We start from the raw sequence: 22,930 nt of genomic DNA, 5'->3' as shown, positions 1-22,930 counted from the left end.
GTCTTCTGTCTATTCGCGATAAACTACGAATTTTCATACGGGTTTCACCAAGAGATAGCGTGTTTCCTGAGGAAGGTTTCGGTGTATAATTCATTATATTTTTACCCGAGCGAAGCCGGGATGGGCCGCTAGTAAACAACAAATAAATCACCAAATCAAATGAACAAAATTAAAAATTATTCTTAATTATAATAATACTCTTTTGTATGTTTGGATTTTATGTGTTTGCCGAATAAATGATTTCTTTCTTTTCTTTCTTTCTTTTAGTCAGTTTATATAGTTATAGTTAGTTTTTTATGGTTGCAGTGCATTAACGGTGCGGTGCGGTGATTGTGTTTTTTGGCTCTGTAAATTTTATTATATTAAATAAAAAAATCGATATAATTTATATATTTTTCAAAATAAGCACATACCTACACATATAATTTGTATAAAATTAGGTACCTATATTGAATCGTTATTCGACAACCTAATTGGACGTTTTATTAAAATTTGACAGGTCACCCTGGTTGTAACTAGGCATCTCACTAAATTTATTAATAACTAGCTGATACATGCGACTTCGTTCGCGTGGCCGAAAAGTAAGTTTGGTAAGGAGTCAAAACTACAAATGTAACGATACCTAGACAAACAGAAGATGCTAATCAGACTGAAAAAGTATACTTTCTATAGTTTAGCTGAACTATTATGACTCTTCTTCAGTTGTTCCAGAACTTCGATGTTTATACCTCAACAGAAAATGCTCATCAGACTGAACAATTTATGTTAAATCGTAATTTCTATATTCCCTATAGTTTAGCTGCACCATCCTGGGTCTACATTAGGTGTTCCAGATCTTCGATTTTTATATCTTAACAGAAAATACTCATCAGGCTGAATAACTTTTGTTAAGGCATCATTTCAATATTTCCTATAGTTTAGCTGTACCATCATTGTTCTCCATCCACTTTGTGTTCCAGTTTTCAAAATAATTTATACCCTATATGTTGCCCAGTCTTAATAGCTATATAACAAAAAAAAAATCATTCAAATCTGTCCAGTAGTTCCGAAGTTTAGCGTGAACAGATTTTTTTTTCAAATTCTTTGTTGCTGTGACTCTATCGCCTAATTTTATTTTTATGTAAATGTATTCAATATACAGGATTTTCTACTGTTTTATTAAATGTATTGATTTGACTTATTTACTAGTAGATTTCTGATATAAAAACCGTAAACCAAACACTAAAAGCAATGTTTGTCCACTATAAATGACAGCGAAAATACAAGTTTTAGTGAAAATCCACTAAGTTGGCAACACTGGGGGTGTTTACAGGTTATTTATTTTTTGTTCTGGCCGGGGTGATACGTATACGACACTATCAATATCAATGGACACTTAGGTACCTACATACTATATACTGTAGCGTATACGATAATATAAAAAAGGTAGGTAGGTACCTACACTACAGATCTACAGCAGGCGTAATAGGTACAGACGTAGTGGTGTGTAAACAAAAAAGCAAAACGCAATGTTGAAAAATCTCAGACAATTAGAAGAGGATTTAGAGAGCGACGATGAATTTCCAAGTAGGTTTTGTAATTCGATCTATTACATATTTGTGATAGGTTCTTAGGTATATGCTTTGCCGCTTAACAATGTAGCATTCCAAGCGTTTAGGAGCTACCATTTGGGTGGTATTGAGATATGGCTGTATTTAGATAGTTATGGTTGACCATATGAAATTAAAAAACAATTAACTTTATTCATATTTATTGGAAAAAATCTAACTACAGTTTAAACTGTTGTCTATTTTCCAACAATTAGATTTTTGTAAATGTGATCTATGAAATTTCTTTTTAATAAAATAAGACAATTGTTTGTTTAGAATAAAACAATTGTTCATTTTAATTCCATATGGTTCTAGTTACTAAACATACAATTGCAATTATCTCGCGATGTGTACCTACATGATTAGAGATATTTATTGTACGAAAACGTACCCCTTTGCATGTAACAACATTAAGATCGAAATGCAACAACATTAAGATGGCTAAAAGCCAGTCTTCCACTTTTTTCACAAAATCTCAAATACTTAGGTATCTCCGAAACAAGAATATGCCCGTGGTACCCTTTTGCTAGGAATGCCGCACATAAATAACACTGACACTATTTAATATTTTCAGGTCATTATGTTGAAACTCCAGATATCCCAGCATATAAGAATGATAGACGCTTTGACAAGCTTCAATTTCCTTGGCTTATAAAGTATCTCAACAAAAAAAAAGAATTGGCAGATATTTGGAAACCTGTCCTTTATTCTACCATTAATGAACAAACTGTATTAGAAAAAACAAAAGAATTAAGCTATGGAGAAAAAATACTTATAACTGAAGGTGTACTTAATCAAGGAGACATAACATGCCTGAAATGTATAGAAAGCAATTGTTCTGACTCAACATTGCTTTGGCTTCTCAATTTCTTCATGTATAAAGACTTGCAATCTCACTATAGCTTTATGAGGACATGTTTGACTGAAAGTCTTTTAGAGGATACTTATGATTCATCATTGGACTCTATTACAAAACTGCACAATTTTGAAATAGTAGTGGGTAACCAAGGACTTAGCACTACATGATTTCAGTGGTGTTGCAAAAGATACACAAGAATGTAATAATAAAATATATATTTTTTTTTATTTACACACTTTCATTTTCCTTTTGAACATGTTCCAGAAATCCTTTGGAACATCTCAATGACTGTTGGTAGCACTTTTCAAAACCTTTTGAGTCACTGTCCTGTGAAAATAATACTGACTTTGGTTAAATTTTATTCAGTATCTATATTCCTTCCATATTATAAAAAGAACCCTTGTTATGTCTATCTGTATCAATGCAATAAACTCCGAAACTACCAGACTATTTTTGTATGGTTTTCACCAATAGTGTGATTCCTGAGGAATAATTTATTATGATTTTGCCTGAGCTAAGCCAGGATGGGCCACTAGTCCTACTATGTGTGTATGTATGTTTGTTACTCTTTCATACAAAATATACTGGACTGATTGGTATGTAATTTGGTACATGGGTAGAATAAAACCTGTAATAACACAAAGACTTAAAGTGCAGCTAGTATTACATAAATACATACAAGTAGAGGATGAAATTGTCTGACAAACTTTCGACCTAAGAAGTGGTTGGAACAGAAAAGGAAGACTTGTCCAGCATTGGGATGGCTGCGGGCAAAAGTCTTCCCTTTCTGTTAAATTGGATAGCTACATAATAAGTGTATTCCTTTGTATTAAGACTAACAAATTCGTGCATTAGGTATATGAGCATTTTAAATCACTGAAACAGCATTGTGTCATAATTATGCAACTAAAAAGTGATATGCTGATTGTGCAGTTAAAGAGTAACAATGATTATTTTTAATTATAATAAAACATGATTTCTGAAAACTAGATACATACATAATAAGGATCCCTGATGATTCTTTCACCCTTAGGATCGAAGTCTCCAAATAGAAGTAATTTAGCTTTGCAACCTTTTGGAGCCCTTTTACTTAGATCTTTCATATTTGATTCATCCATACCAAATATGTAATCATATTGTTGAAAATCCTCAGTTATTATCTGGTAACAAAATAATTAAAATTGTCATGTATGGACATATTTTTAGTTCTATTAAGTACCTATCAAACATTTATTTTCATATTCATTTTTGCATTTTCATATTATTATGCTACAATCTTATGTGCCAATGCCAAGACTCACTTGTCTTGCATGATTGCTGTAAGGGACATTGTGTTTCTTCATAGTGTCCAAAGCCCTAGTATCTGGTGGATTCCCCACATGCCAACCACCTATGGCGGCACTATCTATGTCCCACTCATCACCTAGACCCATTTCATTTACAGTTTTTTGAAAGACTCCTTCAGCTATTGGTGATCTACATATATTACCTGTAACAGAAAACAATTATGTTCTTATTACTCATAGAGTGTTTTCACGTTACTTCCTCAGCCGTAAGACGTTAGTTTGTCCCAGGACTCGCCTTCATACATTTTCTACTCCAACTCAGACTTCGGCATCCTTAGTATTCAGACCACTGGCAGGTATAGGTATCTTCCCTGATAACAGCTCTTTGTAGGTTAGGTAGTCGCTTCTACCAGCATCGGACGGGAACAGCGGGTAAGTAGTAATTGGCTTTATTAATAGCTAATAAGTGCGTAAACTACAAATTATGTTAGAAAAACGGAATGCATTTATTACCTACCAAGGCAAATGAAAAGAGCTTTCTTTTTATTGTTTGACATCTTACACAAATGTTTATACTTGTAAATAATTCAAAGTATTTTACCACAGGCTAGGCTTAAAAACCTACCTACTAATAAGAACTAAAAACTTTAAGATAAGTGAATATAAAGAAAGAATAAATTCGATCCAATCAATCGATGAGCCGTCAGCATAGATAAGAATATTACTAGCTGTCACGCCGCCGTCAGTCTCACAGCCAATAAGGGGCTATTTACACATTTCCGGGTTCCTGTCCCTGCCGTGTTCCGTCAGGGACGGCTAAAAAATCGGTAAAGTACATATACACTCGTTCACACAGTTTCGTGTCAGGCACATCCGGATCGTCTGTGTCCCGGAGCTCGCTGTGAGGCGCGGACGATCTGACAGTGCTATCCGATTTTTAAAGTAAGTACAAAATGAACACCGAAAGGTTGATAAAACTTGTTCGACAGAATAATAAACTTTACGATCTTTCTAATCCACATTATTTGAATTCTAAGAGAAAAAATATCTTAAGGGATACACTGATTACACATACACTGACACGGATTTCCCTGTTAGGTGTGAATGCGGGTGACGGATGGCACGTCCCCTGACAGTAACACTGAAATTGATAACTCGGAACACGTCCTGACCCGGAAATGCGTGAATAGCGCTTTACTGATTTCCGAACCGACTGGTTGCAGTTGTAGTTATAGTGTTGAAGAAGTGCAATACCTACTAGTAATACTAATCGATAGTATACCTATTTTTATACAAAATAATAATATGTACTTATAATTTTTTTTTTACTCTCCCCTATAGCCGTATGTATGTCTAATATATTTATATGCAATTATACTTTAGGTTATACACTGAACCGTGTTTCAATATTGATATTTTAGGTATCCAACATATTATATTCCGTGTCAATCTCAACCTTGACGTTGGCAAAATCATCGTTTTGGCGAACGATGGAGCCATGATACTTTAAAAAAATACCTACCTAGTTCAGCAGTTCTACCTACCTACTTACCTAACTTATTTAATCAACAATAACATAAACGTACAGAACAGTATTACCTACTCCTATCATACCAAGACAAACAAGCAAAGTCCAAATAATAATCACAATAATTTACTTAAGTACCTAAATTCAAGTCATCAAGTGAATTTCCTATGAAATTTTCAGAATCGCCTATAAGGATAGCAAAGTGAAATAATATTTTATACAATGTACTCCGAAGTCGTGAAAACTTTAAACTCTGTGGCAACTCGTATTTTGACTTGGGGAAACCCATTAACATGTGCTGGAGGAGAGGTGATAGTGTGTATTTCTGGAAATCCTGGTTTACCAGATTTTTACATTGATTTTGCATTAGAGTTGCACAAGTTAACAGGATTACCCATGTGTGTCATTGGTAAGTACTTATTTTTTTACAAATTTATACATAATCTTACATATTATTAAAAGAAGTCTCTCTGTCGTGTCTGTCTTTATGAACGCGATAAACTCAAAAACTATGGGACTGGTTTTTGTACGGTATTGGTTCGCTAATAGGTACCTAGTGTGATTCCTAAAGATTGCTTATATATAGTAAGGATGATTGATATGAATGATAGTTAGGTAGATATTATAATATTTCTTTTGAACCTAAAGCTGCTACATAAGAAGTATGGATGCCAACCAAATGAAGTAGGGAAATACCTCAAAAAATAAATTAGTTTTCTACAGTTATGTATGTTCACTGTTTAATTTATAATACTTATTATATCTTTATAGTTTTCTAGCTCAGAGACAACACAACAGTCTCTGAGCTAAGCCTATGCGGAAGGACAGTTAGCTAGTATATGATTGATTTTTTACTTTTTGTTTTAGGTCAGGCTGGACATGATGTTATTCCAAACGAAAAGGATCTTGTTTTGAAAAATCAAGAACATTTATACTCCCTTCAAGGTCAAGTAGAGCATAAGTTCAACTTTATTAATGAAAGTATAGATAAGAATTGCCGTATACACCTTATTGGCCATTCAATAGGTTCGTGGATGATTATCGAAATGCTAAATAAACATTCCACATTGATTGACAGAATAGTATCAATAAATTTATTATTTCCAACTATTCAAAAAATGGCAGTAGCTCCTAATGGAAAATTTATTACTAAATTTTTGTCTAGAATACATGTTTTACTAATGTTTTTTATTAATTTGATTCATATTTTACCTCAAGTAGTTCGTTCTTTTTTTATTGATGTTTATATTTATTGGAATAAGCTACCCTCGTCATATAATGATATGGTAAATAAGTTTTTAAGCCCAAGTAGCTTTGAGAAAATGATATTTTTGGCATATGATGAAATGGCTAATGTTAAGGAATTAAACAAAAGTGGCATTGATAAAATTAAATCTATTACTAATGTTATATACAGTGACAGAGATGGGTGGGCACCAGTAAGCTACATGGAAGACTTGAAGCAATTTGAGCCACATCTCCAAATGACGCTTGTTGGTGTTGATCATGCTTTTGTGTTAAGATCCTCAGAACAAGTTGCGGGTTTGGTGGCAGAATTTATTAGAAATAAAACATAATATGGGAATTTGTGAAATCTTGAAAAGAGATGAAAGAGTATTGGTTTGTCTAGTTACACAAAGCACAAGTGATAGCAAGAATTACACATTCATTCAAACTTCTCATCTCCTTTCTAGCATTTTGCTAATATCTAAGCTGCAGTAGGCAATATAAATCATTATTGAAGATATGTGCACTTTAATTTATTAAAAATTATGTTACATGTTACATTTAGTAATATTATACATTATCTATACAACCACCAAGCAAGTGACATTGAAAACTGGCTGGATCACTGCATGGAAATAATATAAATAATTAATTCAACTCTATATTCCACACAGTGACAACAGGGGTTTGCACATGTCACATGAATAGTTATTGATACCAATAAAACAAATTTATCTTATATTTTCAACCATACATTTTACTACGTAAGTACACACAAAAAAAACAAGGGAGTATTTTGGGTATGATTATTTTCATTATAAAAGTAATGGCACTTGAAGAGGCAGTTGTTTTTTTTATATGCCATATTAATGTTCATGTATGTAGCCATCAATAAAAGCTTTCATGTTAGATTGCTTTAGTATAATTTGGATGAAAAGTGGAATTCATAATCTTGTTTGTAATACACCAAAATATAGCTTATTTAATAATCAAAGGATTCAAACCAAGGGTACTTTAATATGTAAATGTTTGTTATCTACATTTAGGTTTGCAAAATTATATGAAGCTACTGGTTATGCATTTAAACTTCATATACAACAGCAGAATAAATACTAGGTATAGCTAGATTGTTATTTCACGATGTATATAGTCTTTGGTAGAACTATGTATTTACCAATTTATTAAAATATCGTGTAAATGCTAATGCTAAAATTTCTTAGTTGAAAAACTAAGAAATAATTCATACACAAGGCTGACATTTTGTTTGACTTTTCTACATTTATTATTATTCACTGTAACATTTGCATAACACCGTAGGTACATAAAGCGTTTTATAGGTATAAATATATATCTACAGAGGCAGAGTTAGCGAGACTTCAGATAATTTACGTGATCATGTCTTGAGAACATTACATTCATAATAATGGACGAGTGACTTTTGCCATTTATAATGACTCTCATCCTAATCATCCGCCTACTCTTATCCCACAATATGTGGGGTCGGAGAAGCATGTCAGTCTTATCCATTTCTCCTCACCTGATGTTAACTAAATTATATCTCGCTCAAAACACTAGAAGAATAAAATTACTATAAAGTAGGTACAGTAATTTAACTGTGGTCAAAGTGGCATGATTGAGAAAGTTTTATAAAAAAGTTTTTTATTCAATATTGATCTCTATATCAATAGTAAACGATTACAATGAATAATAATGATGTAGAAGTTCCTATTTTTTTAACTTACTATTATTATATTCTTTGTAAGTGATAATATGTTTATAAATAATAGTATAATAAATAAAACATTCCTTGAACAGCATTATACCTGTATATGTTTAAGCATAAAAACAGAGATTCCGATTAGATTATAGACAAAGTGTAAAAATAAAAAATGGCTACATATTAGGTATTTGTTGACGATGATGCACATTTGAGACAGTTATCAATCATAAAACTTTTAAGTTCCATTGATAAAATCAGTCTTTCTTTTATATCAACCTATCTAGCATCATAATAACCTGTTTTAGTAAATCTAAGAGTTTGTATTCATAACAAAGCCTCAGTAAGGTCCATTAACTTAAAATAATTTCACTGTGAAAATGATGTGTACAAAATTACAAACATTTCTCATAAAAGTGTTAAAAAAACAATACAGTACAATTAAATTTGTAATTATAATTTTTGTTTGGCCAGAAGTATTTGGACCTATTTAGACGGTCTGCGAATACAAAGCCTACAGATTTATAAAAACGCAACTGTACTTGGTGTTATTCCTATATTTTTAAGTTCGATACATATGATCCCTCCAATAAAATAAACCTATCGGCTTAAGAATTAATAAATGCAAGAAAGAAATAATATAACAGACTATTTGGAGTAACTTTAATTTTCCAGTAAATTGCCAATTGCAAAATAAAAGAAAATTGAAACTATTTATCTAGATATAATAAATAATGCGAATAATTGAAACAGTAAAATAACGTAGGCAGAATGAAGTCCAATTATTTTTTAATTTCTCATTTCCAGCAATAACACAAATATAATTTTATGTACACATCACATTATCATTTTATGGAATAACATTTTAGCACTTTATAGGATAAATACGTAACATACACAGGTACGACAGATACATTATTTGGCTGCAGTGTCCATTAAATCTTAGCAGAACAAGTCTATACACTGGCACCTAGAAATAAAACAAATTAACTGTCAAACAATTCATTAATTTAAATAAAATTTACATTACTATTATGTTATTACCAAGATAGAATTAATGCAAACCAGCACTAACTGAAAAGGAACCCTTTCGCACTGGTTTATAAAGTGGCCTATATCACCCATATGTATGCCCTCCATGGTTTACGTCCAGTATTTGATAATTTTTACCATATGGTTCAGCGTTAACCTTAATAAAATGGGTTCATTGGGAAAATATTGGACGTAAACTTATCTATGGACGAGAAAAAGTAAAACATTGCGGCAGCGTTCATAGGATTCAGCGTTGAAGAGACCAGTGAGATTCGGAAGAGTTCAAGTTTTAAATTATCTCAAATACAAATCACCCTCTCCCATGTCCCTCATAGGCAAATTCCAAGATGAGAAAGCTTTTCTTTCTCAACGTGCTTTACTTTTAAAGCACTTTTTATTTCAAGTTTATCAGCTACAAAGTGAGGCATTTCTTCCGAATTCCCGATCCAGTCTCAATTTCATCAGAAGGTCTTCCATGTGATCCATAAAGAAGTATCTTGTAGACTGCTGGGTGACCCAGCAGTGAAGACATTAAATTGACTAATAATGATTAAAATAAATGGATTTTAACGTTCGTATTCGAACAATAAAATAATAATAAAAATAAATACATCATAACGTGCAATACATTAAATGTTATATTTTTTACCAACACTAGTGCTGCCCCTTGAAAATTTTTAGTTGGTATCTACCTAAGAGAAAAGGCTTCCCGGGTCCAACCGGTCCCGGCTATATGGATACAGATTTATTTTCATGTAAATATATTTAGGGTTGTGAAATATGAATATAAAACAGAGTGAAAAGCTGTTGCTACCACAACACTACACGTTTGGGCAAAATCAAATAAGCAATAATGAGCTTATTATGACAGTGCGAAAGTGCTCACGACTTAAATTGCCTTTTTAATAACATAAGTCATTAAATCGGTCATTCGTGTTCGTTACCCCATCCCAGTCGTCAACCCTATTAAAAATAAACATGAATACACACTTGGTATGAAAGTGTATTTTCAGTACACTTGCTTATAATGTGGGTTTTATTATTTCAAGTTTAGGCCATTTACGCTCAGCTTTAAGTAACGCCTTGCATTGCATATAGAAATCAATTAAGCACATTTGTTCAGAAATGTGTGTGTTGGCGGCAATAATAATTTTTATTTAATATATTTAAAGGTATGTGCTTATTATGGTGTGTATACTTACTTACCTACCGGTTGAGGCGGTATCGGCCGGGGAGGTTTAAGTGAATAAAAGATATTATGGTTTTACTCGAGGCCGGGACAAGTGTGCCTAATTGATTTTTATATGCAAAGCGATAATTAAAGCGAGCATTATTGGCCTAAACACGAAATAATAAAACCCACATTATAAGCAAGTGTACTGAAAATACACTTTCAAACCAAGTGATGTATTTATAATATATATATAATATGGGAAGACGACTGGAATGTTTCCTAAGTGAAATTCCCATTCGTCCCTGGCGGGGACAAAACCGGGGGTGACGAACAGGAATGACCGCATTAAATTAAGTAAAGAGTTCTCTTCTAGTCCATGTTGCATACAAGACATGCGGACGCGGCGGCGACATAACGTGAACGAATAGCTATTAACATAAGCTGTTTCTACGACGGGATCGCGTCGCCTCGTTTTTTTGTGTATAACATGCTAAATCAATGTCACTTGCCTTGCTTTGCGTAGATATTAATACCCCACTCACGCTAGCGCAGAGTCGAAGCGACGTCACGTTTTTCACCTTTAACGTAACCATCTCTATTAAGCCGTTATTGAAGGTAAAAAATAATCGAAACCACACGACTCCAGCTAAGAGACTATGTCCACATCGACCTAGCGTGCTTCCATATTTACATAACACAAATTTGTACTTTAACAAAGCAAAAACACAATATGATATATATGAGAGAAATCACGTGTCGAGTCTGCGTCAGTGTGAGTCGGGCGCATTGGGCCTACAAGTCAGTGTAACGCATCGCAAATCGTTTCAAATCGATGTTATATTGTGTTGTTACCAATATATTTTAATACACAGTAACAACTGCACGTAACGGGTACTTTTTTATGGAATGTAATGGGGCGAAATTTCATTATTTATCAATATTTTACTTGATTACGGTAGTAGCATAAATGTGTGATAATTTCGTAGCATAATAATTAAGAACTAGAATTATAACTATATCTGTACAATGTATGGAAGAATTTTGTAACTTACAATTTTGTGCGTTAGGTTCATATCTATGTAACATAAAGAGCGGAAACGAATTATTTATTATTATTATAAATACAGTAATGGTCAATTATTATATGTGATTAAGTATTACTAGATGAAAATAATATAAAAATTCCTATACAGATATTGTAGAGTCAGACAACTCTGACTTTCGTATTTTTACACAACCTCCTGAAGTATAATTACAATGAAAACCGTTCATACTATCATGCGTTACCATATTCAAATATAACGAATCCCTTTATAGTATGTAATTGAATTATAATTTTGAAACCTTACTTACCTAAAGGGATACAAAATTTCACAATAATACTCGTACATCAAAAGGGACAACACATGTATCATACACAGGACAGAAATCTTCGTACTGTGGATCGAAACGGACGACATAAACCTGGATCTACATTTATGATCGTTCCATTCGGCTCCAATAGAGACCGTGGCAACTTCAACATGTAGTCTCCAATAGCGGGTCTGCTACCTTTTTTACGGTATCGATGTCCATTGACGAGCATATCATTTTTTGCGAAGCGGACTTGTAGAGTCGACGAGGCCGATCTTCGTCATCCGACAAAGCGCGGGCGGCGGGTCTGGGCTTGAGGCGCGCGGGCGACGGGCGCGGCGAGCGCGACTCGCACGTGCACGACAGTCGTGGCGTGCGCGGCCGGCACTCGCAGCTCTCCAGCCCGCACGATGGACATACCACCGCCCGCCGCTCCAGTTTTCCGCGCTTGAAAGCTGCGCTCTCCCGTCGCGAGTCAGATTCGCTGATGGCCGCTTCGCCCCCCTCCTCTCGAGACATTTTGCGGTCCCGATGCGATTCTGCAGACGACCGCACCGTAGGATTCTTTATCCATGGGTCCAGGGATTGGCGTCCGGATCGCGAGCGGCCAGCTGCGCTCTCGAGGTCGGCCTCGCTCATCTTCCGCCAAGGGTTGCCTAACACAGTGACCGCGTCGCTAGCGCCACGCTCGCGCAGTCGCGGCCTCGCGTCTGTCAGGGGGTCGTCTATGGCCTGCAGCGAGGCGTCAGGCGAGGAGCGCTCGCTGCGCGGACGCCCCGCCAGCGGGAGGTGCGAGGGCGAGGGCGCAGGCTCCGCGCGCGGCCGCTCCGAGTGCGAGCGAGCGCGCGGCGGCTGCGTGCGGCTGGCGGGCGTCACGTCGCTGAGCGACCGCAGGTGGATACGACGTCGGACGCCCACAGGGGAGTCCGTGTCAGTGACATTTATGCTGATATTGTGAGCGGCGGGTTTTGGACTTTTATTTTCATTCGATCTGATATCATTATTGTCCACACACTTATCGTTCTCTTTATAATTACGCGGGCTGACAGAACCGTTAGTATTAGCAGAATTTTTATTGGGGCCGGCCCGGCTGGGCCCGGCCCCCGCTAGCTAGAGGAGTCTTTCTGTAGCTGAACTTGAAGTGCCAGAACTCAATGTCGAAGCAGGGTTTTGGTCATCACCTAAATAAAACATTACGTTTAGACACGACGAATCTTTTGCGTTGGACAGGTAAAGTCATAGAATAAATGCATAAAGCAGCGCACACGCAATTAACTTACCTTGAGTAGTCTGGCCAGTGGCCGGCAGTCTTTGTCAGTTGAGCAATTCTACTGAAACAAATCGTTTCAGTCTTTCTAAATATTGGTTGAAGAGCTCGACATCATTGTGTCCAGCGCCCTGCAAGATCGAAATAAAATAAATATTAACACAGATATTTAAATGTAAACCAACATATAATATGCATGCAAGATAAATATTAATGCATTTTTAATATTTACCTCTACCCACAAAGGCTCGACAGCACGAGGGCAACGCTCATAAATAGCTAATCCGTGGGAAAAGTCTATAACCTCGTCCTCAGTGCCGTGAATAACAAGGACTGGAGAGGTCACTTTGGGAATTTTGTCGATACTGAAATGTTACAAAATTCTTTTGTTAAAAATTTTAGAAGATTCAGAGGAATCCAATAAAGAGACTTTGTCAGTTATTATTATTATGTAAAACTAACTACACCTTAGGACTTTGCCGACTTTTTAAACGTAGGAACTCTTTTATGTATAACATAATATGATGTTGTATTTTGTGGTTAATACTACAATTTGAATTACATGCTTAGATCCGATCTAATTATGACTTTTAATGTGATTTTGACTATGTACAAATTAACTTTTTTCTAATGTGTTACAAAGTCAGATATGTTGCTATCAAATAAGGAAAGATGACATTATAAGGCCCCAAAAGTAAGTTCCAGACTTGTATAATGGGATAATAATACAATGATATCAAATTTTATGACATAAATTAACTAAATAGAACATCTAAGTTCCAGGTTAATTAGAAAATGTTCATTTTCCATTTTACTGGGAATCAAACCCAGAAAGGCAATCATTAGGCTACAGAGGTTGTCTATAGTTTATTAAGCACAACTATATTATAATGCCTTAAAGTCCCATGCTATTAGAATACTTTATTCCCAGTAATTTTACCCAAGTACCAATAACATTTCGTGTGATTGTAAAAATTGTAAAAAACATCGGTATAAAAACATTTTTTGGAATTTATAATATCATAGTTACCATGTCATGATTGGACTTTAGTTGTGTCCTTGGGTTATTAGAAAACAATGCAGCAATAAGAAAATTAACTAAAATTAATACAATAGTCAAACAAAGCAAAGCAAAACAGTTGAACAAAACTGATTATGATACCTATTGTTCGTAAAAAGAAAGTAGCTGTATATGAAGTTAATAAGACAGAAACAATAAGGTCCACTAGTTAACTAGGGCTAAGTGGTTATGTAGTGAAAGCATAACAGTTTCTGTTCACATAATGTTCATAAAAACCTGTAATTTCATACAGAATTATTTCATGCATTTCATAATGCATTAAAGGATGTTATATCATTGATACTACTTACAGGTGGCTAGTTAAGCACCACTCTAGGGGTGGTTATTGAAATCAATAACCACCTTGATTGGTCTACCAATGATCATGTTTGTCAGTATTGCTTTAATAAATCTACCCCCTGTAGTTATGGATATATATACAGCGATTGCTAAATCTATTTAGTTTTGTGTACACAAAACAATGTTATAATTTTGAGCCTATACAGATACATGATACTATTATAATTAAAAATTTGTAGGTATAAGTATTTATTAAGCGATTTTGTCTACCAAGGATTTTTTTCATACTGAGAAATAAGATTAAGAAGTCATAATATATTTTGAGTTCATCTATTGTAAGCGGTGGTGGCGTAATGGCTGTATAAGACCTATGGATCGAAAAGGTGTCAGGTTTGTATCCTACTTGTGCCTTTTGAGTTTGTAACCAATCTGACTCATATATAGTAGTTTTCATAGACCACCACTGCTTTTGGTCTGGGAAAACATAGTGAGACCTGAACATTGATGGACAGTCGACTACCTGCCACTAGATGGTGGTAAGTAGTCATAAAACTCATGTCAGAAGCTTTTAAGCGACTTGAATAAAATCTGACACCAGTGTCAGCAATAACACACTTGATACAATGAGTTTTTTATAACAAACTAAAAGGTGGAATAATCAAATTAATCAAAATAAATAATTGAAATACAACATAATTGAATCTTCTAATGAAATTCTATTATGATAGTCTGGAGAAAACAAGAACACAATGATAATATAGACCAAATTTTAAATGAGTCATGATAATGAGTGATAAACAAGCATGAATTATTCATAATTGAGTGTTGATTTATTTGCAATATGAACTTCATCAGCAAAATAGCTGTTAAAGACAAATGATTGATTGACTTAAATTCATTATCCAATTTGTTTTGTGACTTTTGTTTAGTGTATCTTACTGTGAATACAAATAATATAACTAAAAATAGTTGATAAAGATTTATACAAACCTTGGAAAGGCATCAAAGAACCATGTCCTCTTTGTATTTGGAAAGGCAACTCTCATTCCAGACATTAAGGGAGAATGCAAGACCACTGCTCCCACTTCATACCGTGCAGCTAGGTCAACAGTGGGAACTGTTCCAATGCTCTGTCCATAGAGTATTATATTTTCTGGGCTGATGCCATAACGAGTGCGCAACGCTTGCCATGCAGCATCTATATCTGCATACAAGTTTTTTTCCGATGGCTTTCCACCACTAACACCATAACCAGAATAATCATAGCTGAATATATTACAGTTTATTCTAGTGCCTAAGCCTAAATAAAAACTACTCATTTGTCCGAGATCTACGGCGTTTCCATGCGAAAATAAAATCGTGAAACGGGCGTTGGGGCTGCAGCGAACAAAGAGACAAGCGATTCTGTTGCCTCTGGTAGTTCTGGAGTAGAAACCTTCTATGTTCTCTTTTTCTCTTTCCGAATACTGCCATTCTGCTCTTTCGGTGAGGGTAAGCGAGAACTTGGATCCAGTTTCGTCGGGTGTGAATGCATACGTGGGTTCAGGAGGCAGGAACGCTAACTTAGCCGCAATTTTCCCCGGGCATGGCGGACAACAAAATAGGCAACAGAGTTCATTGAAACTTAACCCGTTCATGATGATAACGAGCAATTAACCATGAGAAAACTATTGGACACTGGCCATTACAAAATTACAACTCACAAATTACTGGTCATGGCGAAAATAAAAGAATTTCACAAAACTGACAGTTCGTCAACATTTCATTCGGCCATGACGGATTTTAGTGTTGCCCTGCCTGCGTTTTTGCGCTAATCTTTAAAAGTATTGTAATATGCCGATCAATGACATTATCGAGTGGCTTGACTATCGACTAGTGCCTGACTAGTAGTGCAGACTAGTTAGCTACAGATATAATGTGTAAAATATTTTTTTATATCTGTGAGTTTAGCCGTTTTAACTGTCATTTTTCGTAGGTAGGTATGTACTATGACGTCACGAATATATTTTAGTGCCATCACTAAAGACATTCGCGAATACGATTCAATGCATCAAAAAAAACCAGCTGGTCGGTTTGGAATCCTGATTTAGAAACCGAACGTACCTGTGGCTAGTCTAAAACCCAGTGGGGGCATTTGGTGTGCCTATCTATATTCTTTGGCGGTGGTTGGTCTGCAACAAATGCCATAAGGCATTTATTGCAGACCAACCACCGTCAAAGACTGGTCTTTGCGCTGCACAAACGAGTCTAATGAAACAACTAGTGCATTAATTAATAGGTAATTAAAAAACAACCAATATTTCTGTGAGTAATTTTATTTGTAAAATATTTCCATACAAAAATGTATTAAACAGACAAAGTTATCTATTTATATAAGTATAAGAATTAAGAAAAATTAGGGACTTTTTTTATTAACACTAAACATACATGAGTAAGCTAGTAATTTATTAAAGATAATTTTTATTATGCAATAAGTAAAGAATGTATTTAGTCAGTACATTATTATAGGTAGTACCTAAATGTTAGCTGTGAGTACAGTCAACAATCATTGGTTCGTAGAAAACATTTATTTTTATCGATTGTACCTATTTGTATTATAGAGCACAATGGTAATTTATCACATTATCGTCGACTCTAGAATTCTACCTGTACCCTATTTATGACATACCTACTATAGTACAGGCGTTAGAAAATAGATAAAATCCACACTTAGTTAAAAGGCTCTTGTAAAGTCGGGTACGGGTCTGTTATAAGCGAAGTCGCTGTTATAACATTATATCATTTTATGATATATTTTCATATCATATTTCTTTCACATAAACATTTCCTTATATCAGACACAACAAACATGGATAAAAAATGTGTCACAGGAACATAGATGTAGTAAATAGTTCTAGATTATCCAATCGCGCCTATATGCGTCATAGTTCCAACTTCCCTTATATCACCTTAAATGATCCGTCTCCCCTAGTTCATGGCCGCCGCGCGCTTGGTTGATATGTCGGTCAACGGCCAAAACAAAAATTCCATGCCGTCCTGTGTGTTCCGTATCAAAATAAAACACCAGATCACTTTGCATTACACATGTAACTACCACTTAACTACTTAGATTTATTTTAAATTCGATTTAAATTTACGCACTCCAATTGTTCAAGTAAGTCAAACGTCCATTTTGCATAATGGCAAAAAATTCTCCATTTTTTAAAATTCTTGATATCGTTATTTTGTTAATTGTTATCTTCATGATGATATTGATGTATGTTTGTATGTATGTAGTTGCGATATAATTTCATACTTTTTTATTCCAAAAAATATTTACTTTTTGGGGTAAATTATAGGGCTCTGGCAACATTATGTGGGTGAGTGAGGCGGCAGGCGGGAAAGGGTACGCAGTGAGTGGGGAGAGTTTTCGTGATACTATGCTCCGTACTAATGTCGTCGAATGCTGTATCTAGAACTATTTTAATACATCTATGCACAGGAATGATTAAATTATTAAAATACTGTATTCACATGAAGACAAGGTACAAACTATCAATCAGTCGGAGGATTCTACAAAATAATTAATAATTATGTACATACGACATATGGCACCCTCTATAGATCCTTTAAATATTTTATCACACTTCCAAAAATTAATCATCAGTCCCGTCCATTATAACTAATACAAAAACCTTACTAGCACCCTTTTTAGAAGTGTTAATAGCATCTTGAACACCCAAAGAATCTACGCGAGGTACCATGTCTTATGACTTTGTATTTACATATGTATTTTGTAACAGTATAGCTATGTCCGCAGTTCCGCACCGAGCAAACTAAAGAATATTAACTACTTTTTGACCCTTTTTAGCATCCTAGACGTTGAATACCTTTCTAGGTTCGGTGTGGACATAGCACTCAACTCAATACACCCGTGTTTAGAATACTGGTGCGAATTCCAACTCATTTGAATATTCAATCATATCAACAAACAATTCCTACATATAAAATTTAATCTGATTTTAATAAAACAAATTGTACTAATGATTACAAAAAAATCATCATCACTTTCGGTGATATAAATAAGTCATCATGGGATTATTAAGTTCGAATCCTTCCATGATAACCTTTACTACTACGTGACATCCGCCATATAGCAAGAGGTAGTAGTGGTATGGAAGTCACATTTTCTAGAAATTACTGATTTGTTCACTATTGTATTCTCGTTTTTTAATACATGTATCTTTAGATATCAATAATATACTAACACAGCAGCTGTTACAAAATATTATTGAGGATACGTCCCATTTTAAAAAAGATGTCGGCATTTAATTTCAGAGTTATTGCGTTATGTAAATTTTTATGCGTTTTTGCATTATGGCATTTTGTGATTCTTACTGATGACCGAATGCATGAACATTGCGTAGATTGTATGAGTGCTTATATTTGCCGCTATGAAAAACCAGTAAAGCATATTACATATTTTTAAGCTAGCTTGCAGACAATAGCAACAATGCGTATTCATTTTCCTACAATTATATCACAGTAAAAGCATTTACAGTAAATATTTTTGTGCGAAATTTATTTTATTTTTTTCATAGAAATGCAATTTAAAATACAGCAATTAGTAGCCGAATAAATACAGATAAAACTTAAATTCGTGCAGTTATTTTATATCCAACAGCAGCGCACCGGGGCTTCGCTCCCGTGGGTACCTTTTACTTTCATAACAATCAGTCCAGTAGATTTTGCGTATAAGAGTAACAAACAAACAAACATACAAACATACAACCTTTCACATATTAGTAGGATATGAGAAATTTCTACAAAGCATTATGAAAACTTACAAAAAATATTAGGCGTTAAATAGCAATTGCTGTGATGAAGAATTCCCTCTAACGTAAGCTTAGAATTGGACACCCTACAATGGCGGCCGGTAATATCTGTCGCTTGGAATCCAAAACTCTAGGGCTGAGTCGCAAGTCCCTACCACCAACACGTTGTTGAGATATCGCATCTGAAATAGAAGAAGTAATTACTTTATTGTTTTTTTTTCAATTAATGTATGCGTGTGACGTTTATTTACCTGGGTAACGTCACTTGTGCTTGTCTTGATCGAGGCGTACTCTTGTGGCGGATAACAATTGTACAAAAACTTTATTTCTCCTCTGTCTGAACAAAGAACCATTGTTCCCTGACTTTGGCAACAGCTAGTGATTTTACTGGAAGGCATTATAATTGGAGGTTCCGGCCATACCTCATGTGTCTTTAGATAAAGATTGTCTTCAGGATTTATCAAATGTATGCATCCCTTTGAATCACCAATATACAAAGCAGTTGGACACCAACTGATGCAAACAGGGTATGCTTTCTCTGTTGGTATTTTTACATCATTTGCTATAAGTTTTCCAGCTATTTTATCCCACACAGCAAGTGTTTTATCTTCACTGACAGATGCTACCATGTTCTTATAACAATGCAAGTCTAAGACTGGTCCTCTGTGAGGTTTGTAAGAACTGATCGGTGAGGATCCCACGCGGAGATCAAAGGATAACACTTTTTTAGAATACAGCCCAGCCATCACCATGTTATCTTCTGCTACAACTGATAAGGCCGACATACCGCATCTGAAAGTATGAAAATTAAGTTGGATGGATTGCAAGTTGTAAAACTTATAAGTTATAAGTATGTTATAATAAAAGAGAATGTTGTGCAAATTAAATTTAGATTTGTAATTTTGGTGTATATAAATAGCACATATTGTTCTGTTATCCTTTCTATTGCAAAATTCCCATGGGAAAATATGCAGCTATTGAAGACTAAAGATAATCTATCAGTGGTATCAATTACTACATAGTATAAACAAAGTCACTTCCTGCTATCCGTCTGTCCCTATTTTAATATGGGATTTTTAAACAGAAGTATTATTTATGATGATTGCAAACCAGAGTAAAGTCGGGCCGCTTACTAATATAGTACTCAACTCACTGAAAAGTTTCAATGCACTCAAAGCCAGTCTCCAGATCCCATGCTTTGACAGTATTGTCCCAAGAAGCTGAGAAAATTTTTTTGGCTGCATCCATATTGTCCGGAGCCAGGTCCCACACCCAGCCCGAGTGGGCATCATATCTTATGTGGCGAGGTTTAGTGTCAGTTACTGTGGTGGAACATTCCACATCTGGAATGACAATATCTCCAGACTTGATATCCTGGATATTCCACAGGGCCATACCCCGGTCCCTGCCACCAGACACACACACTTCTCCTTTCTAGAAAGTACATCGTAACATATAACCAAACATGATAAAAACTAACTCTTTTTTAAACTATCCAATATTGACATAAAACATATCTATGTTGTATAGTTAAAAAAGAGCCATAAAAGAAACTAGATATTTCAAACTCAGTAATTATTAAAACATCAACAATTTAGAAAAAAATCCAAAAATTATAATATTTTTTAGGCTCTAATTAGGTCAAAATGGAGGGAGAATAGTGAAAGTGAAAGTAAAACACTAGTTGATAGAGTTTTGTGCTAGGTAGGCTTACATGAAACAATCTTGCAATAATAATGGTTTACAATGAATGTAGTATTTGTATTGGACAATTTTAGGGACTTGAGCAACAATTGTGAGGTACTAATTGATCAGGGGGAACACATTACCATCATCTCTTAAGATGATCCAATTTGCGATCTAAACTGATCTGCATTGGAAATTGAGTTAAATTTTTAATGTGAATGTGATTCAGTTTAGGTTCCTAAATTGAACTGAGTTGCATTGGAATCATTCTATAAAATTTGATGGTAGGCCTGCAGGTACTATATTTTCACTTGACTATTACCTTCCCTGCTCACCACAAATTAGCCGAATGTACCAAAATAAAATGTAATGACCAAAATAAGTCTGCATGTAAATATATAAGTCTGTTTACTCTGACTTAAGAAACTTACAAAGTTAGTGGCCCAATAAACTGTTATAATAAAATTTTATGTACTGAAATTGACTTACATTAACTAGAAGAACAGTATCAACAGATGCAAAATGCACATCTCTTACTACTACATGTTTCATTGTCTCATTAACATTACTCCATTTTTTTCTTTCAATATCCATCTCTACACATATTTCCTCCCAGTCCACTTCTACCTCCTCCCATAATTTTAGATGAGGGAGAGGAGGAAACGCTCCCTTCACTTTGGTATGAATCCAGGTTTTCCATAAGTGTTCATCTGCTAAAATATCATCAAATCTCTTGCATACTTTGCTAAGTGTATTTCTTAAGAAATGTGGATCTAGAAATGAGCATATATTCAATATGATCTGCAATGACAAAATACTGGTGGTTAATGCAATTTTTTAAATCAATTCTTAAAAGGAAATTAAATGGAAAAAGAGCATAGGTACTCTATACACCTTCAAGAACAATAAACATCAGACTAAAATTTCAAATCAATCTTTGCTTAATTAGTAGCTATCTTTGCTAATAGTATCTATTTGCATTAGCATATGTTTTTCGGGTGAAGTTCATGGTTGAAGCAGACATCTTCAACCAATTACTATTTTTTTTTATAATTAAGTAGGATGACCAATATATTATTATATTTATGAACTGAACTTTCACCCAGGATTGTCTCCTGGCAAGGGAACTCATCAATGAGCTTCAAGCGTCATAAATGTCAATTTTTAAAATACTTCTTACATAGAGCTATTTCACTGTTTAATAACAATTGTTATTACCTCAACTGGCATATTCAACAGAGCACAATCCAAATTATCATCAACGGCAATATAATCTTCATCTTTTTTTGAAATGAATTCATTCTCTAATTCATTCAATTGGTCTTTCACAGACTGCAATATCTCACACATTACTAAGTTTTATTGTAAAAATTGTAATACTTATATATTTTTTCAAACAGGAACCTGAAATAATTATTGTCTGTTGAAATTATGCAATATGAATGATATATATTTTGAATTCAAATTTTAAAACAGTAACAGTTTCAAATTTTAAAACAGTAAACAGTCACACAACAATATTCCTATATTTTTTTTACAAAATTAAAAGTACCTACGCATTCAATGAAGATGCTATATACAGTCAAGGTTTCATCTCATTAGTATAATAACAGCTGGTCATTATCTAACATTGATAATATACCTAAAATACAATATCATATGTTAACGTTAGCTCTGAATAACATAAATATGTATTTTGACAACAAATTCTATTAAGTTATATTAATAATTTTGAATTGTAATCATAGTATTTGAAGCGTGTAATAAAACTGAATAATTCTTACATACAAAATATGTTTTAGATGACAACTTTTCGTCCATTTATTTAGTGTAATAAATATATCTTTTTAAATAAAGCCTTGTTCAGCAATTTTGTTCTTTAAGTATTACCATTTATTCCACTTTCGTAGATCAAATAACTAAAAAATAAACAAAAGTTTAATAAAACTTGAATGAAAACATGAATTGTCATATTTTATCTGTCAATGTCACTAGATCAAAGATAATATTTTTTTTATTTCTGATTTAAAGGTATCCA

At 34.3% G+C, this 22,930-nt stretch overlaps 4 protein-coding genes and 1 long non-coding RNA gene across 19 annotated transcripts; 2 read left to right on the top strand and 3 right to left on the bottom strand.

The window, feature by feature from the left end:
- The first annotated feature begins 975 nt into the window (after positions 1-975).
- On the top strand, positions 976-2,675 carry LOC128674521 (uncharacterized). Its single transcript, XR_008405168.1, has 2 exons — positions 976-1,566; positions 2,164-2,675. It is a non-coding gene; the product is annotated as an uncharacterized LOC128674521 (long non-coding RNA).
- On the bottom strand, positions 2,647-4,500 carry LOC128674495 (low molecular weight phosphotyrosine protein phosphatase-like). Of its 4 annotated transcripts, XM_053753029.1 has the most exons (5): positions 4,252-4,500; positions 4,030-4,140; positions 3,750-3,937; positions 3,447-3,608; positions 2,647-2,775 (listed from the first exon to the last, which is right to left on the bottom strand). In XM_053753029.1, exons 2-5 carry the CDS (start codon positions 4,037-4,039, stop codon positions 2,677-2,679), a joined length of 459 nt encoding a protein of 152 aa, XP_053609004.1. In that variant the 5' UTR covers positions 4,040-4,140; positions 4,252-4,500; the 3' UTR covers positions 2,647-2,676. The 4 variants fall into 4 exon arrangements, with proteins under 4 accessions (XP_053609004.1, XP_053609003.1, XP_053609021.1 ...); XM_053753028.1 differs by lacking the exon at positions 4,030-4,140; XM_053753046.1 differs by lacking the exon at positions 4,030-4,140 and having other exon boundaries at positions 4,336-4,500.
- A 39-nt stretch (positions 4,501-4,539) lies between these two features.
- Positions 4,540-8,463, top strand: sturkopf. Of its 3 annotated transcripts, none has more exons than XM_053752994.2 (3): positions 4,540-4,676; positions 5,443-5,671; positions 6,130-8,463. In XM_053752994.2, the coding sequence occupies exons 2-3, from the start codon at positions 5,485-5,487 to the stop codon at positions 6,837-6,839; spliced, it is 897 nt and encodes a 298-aa protein (XP_053608969.1). In that variant the 5' UTR covers positions 4,540-4,676; positions 5,443-5,484; the 3' UTR covers positions 6,840-8,463. The 3 variants fall into 3 exon arrangements, with proteins under 3 accessions (XP_053608969.1, XP_053608964.1, XP_053608976.1); XM_053752989.2 differs by lacking the exon at positions 4,540-4,676 and adding an exon at positions 4,921-5,077; XM_053753001.2 differs by lacking the exon at positions 4,540-4,676 and adding an exon at positions 4,938-5,081.
- Positions 8,464-8,978: 515 nt separating this feature from the next.
- LOC128674484 (uncharacterized protein) lies at positions 8,979-16,188 on the bottom strand. Of its 2 annotated transcripts, none has more exons than XM_053753017.1 (4): positions 15,383-16,188; positions 13,265-13,397; positions 13,046-13,163; positions 8,979-9,176 (listed from the first exon to the last, which is right to left on the bottom strand). In XM_053753017.1, exons 1-3 carry the CDS (start codon positions 16,027-16,029, stop codon positions 13,080-13,082), a joined length of 864 nt encoding a protein of 287 aa, XP_053608992.1. In that variant the 5' UTR covers positions 16,030-16,188; the 3' UTR covers positions 8,979-9,176; positions 13,046-13,079. The 2 variants fall into 2 exon arrangements, with proteins under 2 accessions (XP_053608992.1, XP_053608985.1); XM_053753010.1 differs by lacking the exon at positions 8,979-9,176 and adding an exon at positions 12,806-12,946.
- A 503-nt stretch (positions 16,189-16,691) lies between these two features.
- LOC128678065 (F-box/WD repeat-containing protein 9-like) lies at positions 16,692-22,890 on the bottom strand. Of its 9 annotated transcripts, none has more exons than XM_064436606.1 (7): positions 22,783-22,877; positions 22,445-22,534; positions 22,111-22,296; positions 21,382-21,693; positions 20,360-20,640; positions 19,458-19,998; positions 16,692-19,388 (listed from the first exon to the last, which is right to left on the bottom strand). In XM_064436606.1, exons 3-7 carry the CDS (start codon positions 22,240-22,242, stop codon positions 19,293-19,295), a joined length of 1,362 nt encoding a protein of 453 aa, XP_064292676.1. In that variant the 5' UTR covers positions 22,243-22,296; positions 22,445-22,534; positions 22,783-22,877; the 3' UTR covers positions 16,692-19,292. The 9 variants fall into 9 exon arrangements, with proteins under 9 accessions (XP_064292676.1, XP_053615357.1, XP_053615368.1 ...); XM_053759382.1 differs by having other exon boundaries at positions 22,449-22,534; XM_053759393.2 differs by having other exon boundaries at positions 22,677-22,864.
- Between the last annotated feature and the right edge of the window lie 40 nt (positions 22,891-22,930).

Source organism: Plodia interpunctella, chromosome 2, assembly GCF_027563975.2.
Source record: "Plodia interpunctella isolate USDA-ARS_2022_Savannah chromosome 2, ilPloInte3.2, whole genome shotgun sequence".
Classification (NCBI taxonomy): domain Eukaryota; kingdom Metazoa; phylum Arthropoda; class Insecta; order Lepidoptera; family Pyralidae; genus Plodia; species Plodia interpunctella.
Note: the sequence above shows the minus strand (reverse complement) of the source record. Positions and strands in the feature narration are given on the sequence as shown.